The following is a 13,328-nucleotide window of genomic DNA, read 5'->3' on the forward strand; positions in this document are numbered from 1 at the left end:
TCGGATAGAACTTTAGAAACCTTCTTTAACATACCTACTACCTACTTAGCAAAATCACATCTCTTTTATCTGTTCCCCTTCTGAATAGATCATCTTTGCTTTTCTAAGGCTGTTGAATCAGGGATAGATTCTTTTATTCCATAGCAAAGTTCTGAGAAAGTGTTCAATTCCTTCAATATAAGCCATTCCTGAAGAACTACCAAATTCTTCAGTTCTGCTCTGGGGCTTGAGGAGTTTTTCTCTTTCTCAAACTGAAGATAGTGAGAGGACCACATTTTAAAATAGGGGATTGTGTTTTGTCTCATCAGCTGTTAAGAAATCTCATCTCTGTGGATCTAAGCTCATCTTTCTTCCTCTGCTTCTCTCAAATCCAGAGATAGCAGTGGAGTTTAACTCATGAAGAAATCCCCTTTCTCTGGGTCTAGGAGGCATTTGAAGGCTTTCTGATCTTTCCTCAGCACTTAGTTCTTGGCTAAGCAGTGCCTTTCTTTCATTTAGTACATCTTCTAGCCCTCTCTTTTCTAAGCAGCTGCTTGCCTCTTTTCTCACTTTCTATGCCTTTTGTCTCTGATTACTCTATGCTCAGTTTTCTCTTTATTTTACCTTTTTCTCTTTATCTCCTATCCTTCCTATTCAATGACTTTTAATAGTTCAAAAGCAGTTACCCATCTTTAACAAGATGTGACACTAAAATATTTGTCATTTATTATCCAAACAATTCTATGCAATCTTCCCATATTTGATTTATAGTTTATCATCCATTCTTTCAAAACTGAAAATATGTATATACTGATGTTCTGCAAATGCCTTGTAGACATTGTTAGGTCAATCAATGTTCTTCCCTCAAACAGGACCTCTCAACATTGATCTGAGAGGCAGTTTTTCTCTCTAGTCATAATAATCAATGCTTCCTGCCAGTGCCCTGAATTGTTGTGCCCCTGCCATCCAGGCTAAGCTATGGCAGCAGGGCAAGAGGCTGAAGTACTGCTTTGGATCTGGAAGTGAAGAACTCCCTTGGAAACAAGGGGTTAGCTTTAAAAACCAAGTGATATTATAGCAGCCTTGAGAGCAGTTGTGGTCTATGTGGCAAATAGATACATATCCATAGTGATGGTCTTGTTTTCAGTTTTGGGAGGTGGACAAAAATTACCTCATGACTTGCTTCTTTACTCATTTTTTTTTGCAATTTTGAATGACATGAATTTTAGGACTTTTTTTTTCTTGTGTTATTTTGTGTGATAAGAGAATTTGCCTCCTTGTTTAAATTTTTTCACATTTCAGTTCATCCTTCACTCAGCTGCCAAAATGCTAAAAACTATATCTGAAAAAATATTCTCCCTTATTCAATAAATTACCGTGGCTCCCTATTACCTCCAAGATCAAATATAAAATCTGCTATTTAAAGTTCTTTCTTGTCTTTCTAGGCTTCTTATACTTTATTTCCCTGTACTCTAACATCCATATATATACTAGCCTTTTTGCTATTTCTTGCACATAAAACTCCATCTCCTAACTCTCTCTTTTAGATGCCCCTCCTTCCTGAAATACTCTCCCCCCATCTCAACCTCATGGTTTCTTTCAGGATTCAGCTAGAAGAAAAATTCAAGATAACAATAGCCATATGAAAACATGTTCTTGATTAATAATAGAGAAATACAATTTTTTTAGAAAAAGCTCTGAGATACTACTTCATGCCCACCAGATTGGTAAAGTTGGTAAAAACCAAAAAATTATAAATGCTGAAGGAGATGAAGGAGGACAAGTATATTAATACACTGTTTTTGGAACTGTGAATTTATCCAACCATTCTAGAAAGCATTTTGGACCTGTGTCTAAAAAGCTAATAAACTATGCATACATACCCTTTGACCCATGAAACTTCCTTCATTTACCCTATTATTATACAGTGAAGCACCATCCATCTAGTCCCCCTGGTTTGCAATGTAGGAGTCATTCTGGACTTCTTACTAACTTTAACCTTCCCGTGTCTTCCGTTGTCAAGGCCTGTTGATTTTTCTTTTACATCTTTCAAATACATGCCTTTTTCTCTCATCAGATTTTGCCACTGCTCTGGTGCAGGCTGTCATTGCTTCACTCCTATAATAGCCTGCTGTTCAGTCTTTCTTCCTGCCTCACATCTCTTGTTCCTGATGCCATAACCTAGATTAGCTGGCAGGGGCACAGCAGTTTTGGGCATTGGCAGTAAGCACTGATTATTGAGAGAAAACTGCCTCTCAGGTCAATGTACTGAGAGGTTCTGTTTGAAGGAAGAACACTGATTGATTTGCAGTCCATCCACTTAAGTAATATATAAATATTTTCAGTTTTGAAAGAGTAGAGGTCTATCCTTCCTTCAGCCTCTAAAATTATTTGCTTAAAGCACAAATCCAAACATGTTACACACCCCCACAATAAACTCAAGGGACTCCCTATTGTCTCCAGGATCACAAAGAGAATGTTCAAAGCCCTTCATAACATAGCATTTCCTAACTTCCTACACTTTACTCCCCAACATGTACCCTTTGATCCAGTTTCGCTGGCAGCCTCTTGGCTGTTCCATCAACAAGACACTCTATCTCTTGACTCTAGGCATTTTCTCTAGTTGTCTCCCATGCCAGGAATAATTTCTCCCCTGCTTGGACTTCTCACCTTTTACTGCTCTCTTTTATTGGAAGCTTTATTCATCAACTCTTAATTCTGGTCCCTTCTGCTAATTATTTTCTATTTCTCTTTGACTTCTGATTTGAATATATTTGTATGTTGTCTCAGTTAGATTGCAAACTCCTTGAGGTTGGGGACTGTCTTGTGCCTCTTCTTGTGCCCTTAGTGTTCAGCATAGTATCTGGCATATGCCCAGCATTTAATAAGTATATATTTACTGGTATTGATAGATATTGCTAAGTTTAATAAAACAGAGATTATTTTAGCAGAATTGTTGAATTCTTGATAGCTTTTGACCTTGATATATTTCCTCTATTAATTAATACTATTAATGTCACTACTATCATGTAAGAGTCTAGAAAAACAAATTATTTTGTAGGTTTTTGCAAGGCAATGGGGTTAAATAGCTTACCCGAGGCCACACAGCTAGGTAATTATTAAGTGTCTGAGGCTCAATTTGAACTCAGGTATTCCAGGGCCAGTGTTCTGTCCACTGTGCCACCTAGCCGCCCCATTAGAAAAATTTTTTTATGTTAAAAAAGTATTTATAAAAAAAGGTCAAGAACCAGTAATCTGGGCTATCATCTTTGAATTAAATGTTTCTTTAAAGTTGTAACATCAATTGAGTTTATTATTGTTATCTGTTTTTACTTAATGAAAAGTGAAAATGTGTGATGAATGTACTTTGTAGAGCCTACCTTGCTTGACCATGGCATATGCAGCACACTGCCCCCATAAGGTGGTCAGTGCAGTTGCATATCTAGGACATCAGATCTAAAACGGCAGGAATGACATTCAAGAACATCTTTATTATAATATGTTTAAAGTTTTTTGCATAACCATTGTAACAAAAGTTTTGGGGCCTCTGAAAGAGTATATGACTTACATTTAACTTGCTTATGCTTAAAATATTAGTGTGCCCTATCTGCTGGAGTCAAGCATGACAGAGGATTTGTTCTTTTCGTCTTTGTTGCTAGATTCTTTCATATGTTCGTCTAGTTTTGTAAGTAGTGATTTATGGAAGCTTAATATCTTTTCTTCCAGCCCTCCTCGCCCTCCGACCAACATGAATGATACAATGGTTAGTCATATGTCTTCTGGAGTTCCCACTCCCACCAAAAGGTAAGTGTATTGTTACCTAGTTCTTGTTCCTAGGGACTGTATTAATGATAAGAAAACAGCAACAACAAAACTGACACTGACTGGTATTTTAAGTTCGGCAAAGAACTTTATATAGTACATAGTAATTGGGTATATTCAAATGACTATCTCACTATACGCTCTATGTAGATCCCCCCCCCCCCCCGCCCAGCACCTAGCCTAGCATCTTGTACGACTCCAGATTGAGAGCCATAAAACATATTACATTTGTTTCTGCAGTGATATTGACTGGTAGAGGAAGTGATCACCATTTCTTGCCTTTGCTATTGTTAAAAAGGAGTTAAATCACGAGGAAAGCAGGAGATGATTGAATAGCATCAGTGGTCATCCTTTAGCCATGCTTTTACTTTTCTTTAACATCTGACTCTTGTAAAGTAGCTGGTAATAACTAGCAAAAAGATTCAAACTGTTTCCACCAGATATATTGTTCCTGTGGAATTAAGACATTTTTGAGCTTCCAGCAAAGTGATTTCTGGTGAAAATGTTAGCTTTCTGAGTGTCTAAATCATTGGAACTCAGGGAGTAAGTGCAAATATATTTCCTCTGGAGGATGGACAGCAAAATAAATAAGTCAAAAGAGAAGTAAGGGTTCTGAAAGAGATAATTGAACTATGTCAAACTAGTAAGAGCTGCAGTACTTAGGAAAAGAGGTACATTTAGGACAAAATTCTGTTCAGACAACTTGACTTCTCCAAGGAGATAATTTCACATATTTATCATAGACTCAAAATATATGAGATGTGAGGGGCAACTCAGTGGTGAAGTGGATATAGAGTACTGGCCCTGGAGTCAGGAAGACCTGAGTTGAAATCTGGCCTCAGACACTTAATAATTACCTAGCTGTGTAATCTTGGGCAAGTCACTTAGCTCCATTGCCTTGTAAAAAAGCCCCAATATATAATATGTGAGTATTTCTTTTTGGGGGGGGGGGAGTGAGGCCAGATTTGAACTCAGATACTCCTGACCTCAGGGATGGTGCTCTATCCACTGCACCACCTGGCCACCCCCCACTACACCACCTAGCCACCCCCCAGTGCACCACCTGGCCACCCCAATGTGAGTATTTCTTACATAAATTTGGGCTTCTTGATTGGATCTTCAAGATCTCTATGATAAATGGTGAATATTCCTAGGCAGCACCTCCTCAGAAGACTTTTTTCCCCCTTTGTTCATTCTATAAGGCAGCCCAAAGAGAAAACTGAAGTTGAATACATTCAGAATTGTGCCCCCTGAGAGACTGTATGAGATCAGATGTTGCCCTGGAACAGAGGTTCTTGACCTTCTTTGTACCATGGCCACAGTGAAAGAAGCTAGTAAATATAAAGATTTCAAACAATAAAAAGTCCCCTGTCTCCCCCCCCCCCCCATAGGAAATAACAGAGCAACGATGACAATAGTACCATATTAACAAATATTAGGTGGTGACATTATGGTGTAGTGGGTGGAGTAGTGACTTGGTATCAGAAAGATCTTAGTTCCAATCCTACCTCAGACACTTACTAGCTCTTTGGGCCATATGATCTCAAGGATCCCTTGAAGCTCTAAATCTGTGATTTTTTTTTTATCTTAGATATAAAATGAACTTAAGTTTCAAAGTTTGAAAATCTTAAAAGTTACAAAAATATTATTTATGATATGAAATACTTCATTTCTTGCTTTTAAGACAGATAAGAGTAGCAAAATGATTTCATTCTTACTTAGATTTTTGCCTTTTGAGACTACAGTTATTATTTAAAATGATTGAATTTAGTAACTCTCTATCTTTTTGAAAACTTAGAAATAGCATTCATTGAGGTAGTTAGGAATGAGAGAAACTGATTATCAATAAGGGACAAAGACATGGATGGCATGCTTGCCAAATGTTTCCTGAGTGATCCCTTTTTGGAGGAGAGGTTGCCAAGAAGATTCTTGGTCAGATGCAGGTAGGACTAGATGATCTCTGAAGTCCTATCCAATTTTTAATACTCTATGTCTTGAATTGCTCTTTTACACAGTTGTGAAATAATGTAACTAATATCATAGTACAGTCCACTTGACAATCAGGAAAACAGCCAATAAAAGCTAATAAAATTTTAGGCTACATGAACACAAATAGCATTCAGAACAAGGTCAGTGGTGTCCCCATTGTACTCTGTGTCTATTAAATCTTCTGTCGAATATCATGTTTACTTCTAGTTGCCCCATCATACAAATTATTTGCCTTTCCCTGGACCAACTCTATCAATTATATTGAATTTTTTGGAATTATGCCTTAAAAAATTAATTGTAGGTACTAGTTCAATTTAAAAAATAAAAGCTTTAGGGATAATGTGATTGATGTCTCAACATATTTCAAGGTTGATATCATTCTTTCTTTGTTTTCTGTAACACCATGTTTTCCAAACCTGACTTTGCCACACTTCCTTATCCCTAAAATAAGGAAGTTGAACTAGGTTATCTCTAAAGTTTTTTTTCTAGACTTAAATATTATTACCATCCATTTCTATGATATTTGTATAACCTCAGATATCTTTTTCAATTTATATGTATAATTTCTTTCCTTTGTTCTTTAGACCATTTCTTGATTAAATACCTTTCCAAGACTGCTACAGTTTTCCTATATTTATGCCTTTAACTTTATTTATACAAATAGTAACCTGACACTTTGGATAGAGGCAAAATTTATTCAATATGAACTTTATTCTAAAAGATGATTCACAAGCTAGAAAATTAAAAATCAGAAAGGACTAGTGTATACACACACATACGCACACACAAACACACACACACACACAGAAACACACACACACACACACACACACACACACAGACACACACAGTTTTCAGTCTTTGAGCCTCAGAAACACAAGCAGGTCAAGTGCCACAACCCCATTTATGAAATGGCTTTTTTTCAATTTATTTCTAAATTAAAGAGCTAATTTGAATATAGTAGAAAAAGAGTATTTTAATCAACTTTACACTGAATTCTTTAAAAAGAAAAGGAAATATGCGGACTTCTGGCCAAGATGGTGGAGAGAAGACAGGCACTGTGCTAAAGTCTCCTCATCTTCCCTCATATATAATATGAAACAAAATTTTTTAAATATCTATTTATTCTCTTTTTGTACAAATAATTTTTTATACATTGACAAAATATTCTTGTTTAAGAGTAAACAGAATACCCCCTCCCCCCCCAAAAATATAGACTCGCTTGAGCGATAAAGGGGAGAGAGAAAAATTAAAATTAAAAAAAATAATAGTAATAATTGTAGGTATGGTCAGGTGGCGCAGTGGACAGAGCTCCAGCCCTGGAGCCAGGAGCACCTGAGCCCATATCTGGCCCCATACACCCAACAATCACCCAGCTGTGTGACATGCAAGCCACCCCAACCCCACTGCCCTGCAAAAACCAAAAAAGAAAAAAAAAGACCCAAAATAAAATAAAATAGTAATAATAGTAGGTGTGGCTGGGTGGTGGACAGAGTATTGGCCCTTGAGCCAGGAGCACCAAGGTCCAAATCTGGCCTCAGACACCCAAAGATCACCCTGCTATACGACTCCAGGCAGGCCACCCAGCCCCATTTGCCCTGTACCCCCCCCCAAATAATAATAATAAAACATGTACTTGAGTCTTTGTTCCAACACCAACAACTCTGTCGTGGGTGGATCACAATCTTTATGATAAGTTCATGGCAAAAGTTACTTCCATATTTTTCCACTGTGGCCATTGCTGATCACAACTCCCTCCTTTCATATTTCTCCACTACCATGTACTATATTTTTCTCTCCTTTCACTCTGACTCTGCTGTAGGGTATCTGAGTGGCGCAGCAGACAGATCCATGGTCCTGGGGCCAGGAGGCCCTGAACCCCCCTACCACCTCTTAGGCCCAGCATCCACCTGGCCCTATGGTCCCAGACAGGCCATCCAATTCCAGTCCGTTGCAAGAAGTAAAAAGGAAAATGTGTTATATCTGACCACTCTCCCCGCCATGGTCCATCCTCTCCTCCATCACTCACATCCCCCCCCTTCCCCCTGTCCCTCCCCTCTCCTTCTTACTCCAGATGCCTATACCCCATTGAGTATGTATGCTGTGAAACAAACTTCTTAACAGAAATCTGATCGACAAAACTCAGAAAGAAAAGCTAGGAGAAGAACATCTACCTCATTTGTCTTCCTGGATCATGGGTGAGCCAGGTGCAGAAAACAGACACTGCCATTTGTGGCCAAATTCCAGAACTATCAGATAAAAGAGAAAATCCTGCAAGCAGCCAGGAAGAAATAATTTAGATACCAAGGCGTTACAGTAAGGATTACACAGTACCTGACTGCATCAACAATAAGGGATTGAAGGGCCTGGGATGAGATATTCCTAAGAGCAAGGGAGCTTGGAATGCAGCCAAGAATCCACTATCCATCAAAGCTGAGCCTTCCCTTCCAGGAGAAAAGATGAACATTTAATGAAATGGGAGACTTCCAACATTTCCTGACGAAAAGACGAGAGCTAAATAGAAAATTTGAACATCAAATGGGAGGCTCAAGAGACACATACAAAGGTTAAAGAAAAAAAATGCTATCCAATAAGATGAAACTGGCTATATCCCTACCTGGAGAAAGACTCTAATAACTCTCGAGAATTATAACACTATTAGAGAGAATATACTTAGCCAGAAGTGGTGGATACTCATGACTTTTCTGTGACTCAGAAAGATTTAAAAAACATTGCCTCCTTAAAAAGGGGAACATTAAGGAGAGGGGAGGATGGAGGAGATTGAATGAGGTAAATTTAATTACATTAAGAGGTACAAAAGATCTGTTGTAATAGAGGGAAAGAAGGAAGAAGGTGAGAACTACTTGAATTTTCATCTCATCAGACCTGACTTAAAATTAGCTTACATACACTAAGTTAAGAAACTTATCTTACCTTTCAAGTATTAAAAAGGGAAAAGGAGGGGTGGCAAGGTGGTGAAGTGGAGGAATGGCTAGGTGCCACAGTGGACAGAGCACCAGCCCTGGAGTCAGGAATACCTGAGTTCAAATCTGGCCTCAGACACTTATTAATTACCTAGCTGTGTGGCCTTGGGCAAGCCACTTAACCCCATTGCCTTTCAAAAAAAACATAAAAAAAGGGAAAAGGGGAGGAGAGAAAGGGAGGGGGGGGAAAAGGGGGAACTAACATAAAGAAGTGAAGGAAGAAGGGGAAAAGGGAAAGGAGAAAGAAAGGGGAGGGGTTGAAAAAACTTATTGAAGGTGGTGATATTCAGAAACAAAATACTGGGGAATATGAATAAAGGGAGAAAAGGGGGGGGGGAATAAACAAGGGAAGACAGCATGGAGGGCAATAAAGAGTTAGTAATTATAAATTTGAATGTGAATGGGAGGAAATTTCCCTTAAAATGTAAGTGAATAGCAGAGTGGATTAAAAACCAAAGTCCTACAATATACTGCTTACAAGAAACTCATTTGAAGCAGAGAGATACCTATAGAGTAAAAGTAAAAGGTTAGAGCAAAATATATTTTGCTTCAGATGAAATGAAAAAAACAGGGGTAGCAAACCTTATCTCAGACAAAGCAGCTGCAAAAAATAGTGTTAAAAGAGATAAGGAAGGAAACTATATCCTCCTGAAAGGTACCATAGACAATAAAGTGATTTCAATACTGAATATGTATGCACCCAATGGAATAGCATCCAAATTCTTAGAGAAGAAATTGAAAGAGCTACAAGAAGACATAGACAACAAAGCTCTACTAGTGGGAGACCCAACCTCCCACTCTCAGATTTAGATAATTCTAATCATAAAATAAACAAGAAGGAGGTTAAGGAGGTAAATAGATTATTAGACGACCAGATATAACAGACTTATTTATGAAACTGAATGGGGATAGAAAGGAATATACTTGTTTTTCTGCAGTACATGGCATTTACACAAAAAGTGACCATGTACTAGGACATAAAACCTAATGATCAATTGCAGAAAGGCAGAAATAGTGAATACAACTTTCTCAGTTCATAATGCAATAAAAATCATATGCAATATTGGGCTAGGGAAATATAGACCCAAAACTAATTGGAAACTAAATAACCTCATTTTAATAAATGAGTGGATCAAACAAGAAATTTTAGAAAGAATTTATTATTTCATCCTAGATAATGACAGTAATGAAACAACATACCAAAAGCTATGGGATTCACTCATGGGTGTCAGGGGATGAATTATATCTTTAAATGCTTACATGGATTAATTAGAGAAAGAGGAAATCATTTAACTAAATATGCAACTAAAAAATTAGAGAGAGAACAAATTAAAGCCCCCCAATTAAATACCAAGTTAGAAATTCTAAATTTAAAGGATAAATTAATAAAATCAAAGCAAAAAACTATTGAACTAATAAATAAAGCTGAGTTGATTTTATGAAAACACCAATAAAACTTCTGGTCAATTTGATTAAAAAAAAGATGAAAACCAAATTGCTAGTATCATAAATGAAAAAGGTGAACTCATCACCAATGAGGAGGAAATTAAAGTGATAATTTGGAATTATTTTGCCCAACTCTATGCCAATAAATTTGGCAATCTAAGTGAAATGGACAAATATTTACAAAAATATAAGTTGCACAAGTTAAATGAAGAGGGAATTAAATACCTAAACAACCCTATCTCAGGAAAAGAAATTCAACAAGCCTCTATTGAACTCCCTAAGAAAAAATCTCCAGGGCCAGATGGATTCACAAGTGAATTCTATCAAACATTAAAGGAGCAATTGGTTCCAATTCTATATAAACTCTTTGGAAAAATGGGTGAAGACAGAACTATACCTAACTCTTGCTATGAAACCAATCTGGTGCTGATACCTAAACCAGGAAGAGTTAAAACAGAGAAAGAAAATTATAGACCTATCTTCCTGATGAATATAGATGCAAAAATCTTAAATAAAATCTTAGCAAAATGATTACAAGTTATCACTAGAATGTATTATGACCAAGTAGGATTTATACCAGAAATGCAGGATTGGTTCAATATTTGGAAAACTGTTAGGTCCTATCAGAAATCATATGATCATATCAATAGATGCTGAAAAAGCTTTTGACAAAATACAACACCCATTCCTACTAAAAACACTAATGAGTGTAGGAATAAATGGATTATTTCTTAGAATGATAAACAATATCTATCTGAAACCATCAACAAGCATTATATTCAACGGGGATAGACTGGAGACATTCCCAATAAGATCAAGGGTGAAACAAGGATGCCCATTATCACCACTACTACTGAATATTGTATTAGAAATGTTAGCTTCAGCAATAAGAGAAGAAAAAGAAATTGAAGGAAGAGACAAAACTCTTACTCTTTGCATATGACATAATGCTATACTTAGAGAATCCCCAAAAATCATCTAAAAAGCTATTTGAAATAATTGGCAACTTTAACAAAGTCACAGGATGTAAAATAAACCCTCATAAATCCTCAGCATTTCTATATATGACTAGCAAGATGAAGCAGAAAGAGCTAGAAAGAAAAATCCCATTCAGATTAAGCCCAGACAGTATTAAAAATACCTGGGAGTATACCTGCCAAGGCAGACTCAAAAACTTTTTGAAAACAATTACAAAACACTTCTCACACAAATAAAATCAGATTTAAATAACCGGACAAACATCAACTGCCCATGATTGGTCGAGCTAATATAATAAAAATGACAATTCTACCAAAACTAAACTACTTGTTTAGTACTCTAACCAATCAAAATTCCAAAAAATTACTTTAATGAGTTAGAAAAAGTTGTAAGTAAATTCATATGGAGAAACAAAAAGTCAAGAATTTCCACGGATTCAATGAAAAAAGTTCAAAAGCAGGTGGCTTAGCTCTACAGATCTAAAATTATAAAGCATCAGTCATCAAAACTGTCTGGTATTGTCTAAGAAATTGAGTGGTGGATCAGTGGAATAGACTAGGTACAATATCAGGAAATGATTATAGTTATCTGCTTTTTTATAAACCCAAAGAGTCCAACTATTGGGATAAAAACTCTCTTTGTTAAAAACTGTTGGGAAAATTGGAAGTTAGTATGGAAGAAACTTAGATCAACACCTCACACCCTATACCAAGATAAGATCAAAATGGGTACGGGGCGGGGGGTGGGGGTGGTAGCTAGATGGTGCAGTGGATAGAGCACAGACCCTGGAGTCAGGAGTACTTGAGTTCAAATCTGGCCTTAGACACTTAATAATTACCTAGTTGTGTGGCCTTGGGCAAGCCACTTGGAACACCATTGCTTTGCAAAACCTTTAAAAAAATGGATACAGGATTTAGACATAAAAACCAATATTATAAGTAAACTAGAAGATCAAGGAGTAGTTTCAGATCTATGGAAAGGGAAGAAGTTTATGACCAAAGAAGAGATGGAGAACATTATTAAAAACAAACTAGATAATTTTGATTACCTTAAATTAAAAAGCTTTTGCACGGATAAAACTACTGTAACCAAGATCAAAAGAAATGTAATAAACTGGGTAACCATTTTAACAACTAGTGTTTCTGATAAAGGACTCATTTCTAAAATATACAGAGAACTTAGTCAAATTTTTTTTAAAAAGCCATTTCCCAATTGACAAATGGTCAAATGATATGCCAAGGCATGAGGAAATCAAAGTGATCCATAGTCATATGAAAAATTGCTCTAAATCACTATTTATTAGAGAAATTCAAATTAAAGCGTCTGAGGTACCACCTCACACCTCTCAGACTGGCCAGTATTACCAGAAAAGGACAGTGATCAATGTTAGAAGTGATGTTGGGAAATCTGGGACACTAATACATTGTTTTGTGGAGCTGTGAACTCATTCAACCTTTTTAGAGACCAATTTGGAATTATACTCAAAGAGCAACAAAAATGTGCATACCCTTTGATCCAGCAATACCATTGCTGGGTCTATATCCTGAAGAGATTATGAAAAGTAGTAAAACATCAGTTGTACAAAAATATTCATAAAAGCCATGTTTATGGTGGTAATGAATTGAAATTTAAGTGAAATCCTTCAATTGGGGAATGGCTTAACAAACTGGTATATGTATGTCATGGAACATTATTGTTCTATTAGAAACCAGGAGGGATGGGAATTCAGGGAACCCTGGAAGGATTTGCATGAACTGATGCTGAGTGAGATGAGCAGAACCAGAAAAATATTGTACACCTTATAGCAACATGGGGGTGATGATTAACCTTAATGGACTTGCTCATTCCATCAATGCAACAATCAGGCACAATTTTGGGCTATCTGTGATGGAGAATACCATCTGTATCCAGAGAAAGAATTGTGGAGTTTGAACAAAGACCAAAAACTATTACCTTTAATTTAGGGGGGGAAATTATCTTATTATTTAAATTTGCTATCTCTTATACTTTATGTTTCTTCCTTAAGGATATGATTTCCTTCTCATCACATTCAGCTTAGATCAATGTATAACATGGAAACAATGTAAAGACTAACAAAGTGCATTCTGTGGGGGTTGGGGAGAAGGAAGC

The 13,328-nt window shown here is 36.7% G+C and overlaps 1 protein-coding gene across 30 annotated transcripts in view; it reads left to right on the top strand.

Moving 5' to 3' along the window:
• The window catches only part of DTNB (dystrobrevin beta), a 410,081-nt gene that overhangs the window by 231,728 nt on the left and 165,025 nt on the right, over positions 1-13,328 (top strand). For all 30 annotated transcript variants that reach the window (XR_012473465.1, XR_012473466.1, XR_012473462.1 and 27 more), the window contains one exon: positions 3,706-3,783. Coding sequence is in view for 24 of the 30 variants with exons in the window: in XM_074209942.1 (XP_074066043.1) it covers positions 3,706-3,783 (78 nt within the window). In the remaining 6 variants the exon portion in view is untranslated. The remainder of the gene's footprint in view (positions 1-3,705; positions 3,784-13,328) is intronic.

The sequence above is a fragment of the Macrotis lagotis genome, chromosome 1 (assembly GCF_037893015.1).
Source record: "Macrotis lagotis isolate mMagLag1 chromosome 1, bilby.v1.9.chrom.fasta, whole genome shotgun sequence".
Taxonomy (NCBI): Eukaryota; Metazoa; Chordata; class Mammalia; order Peramelemorphia; family Peramelidae; genus Macrotis; species Macrotis lagotis.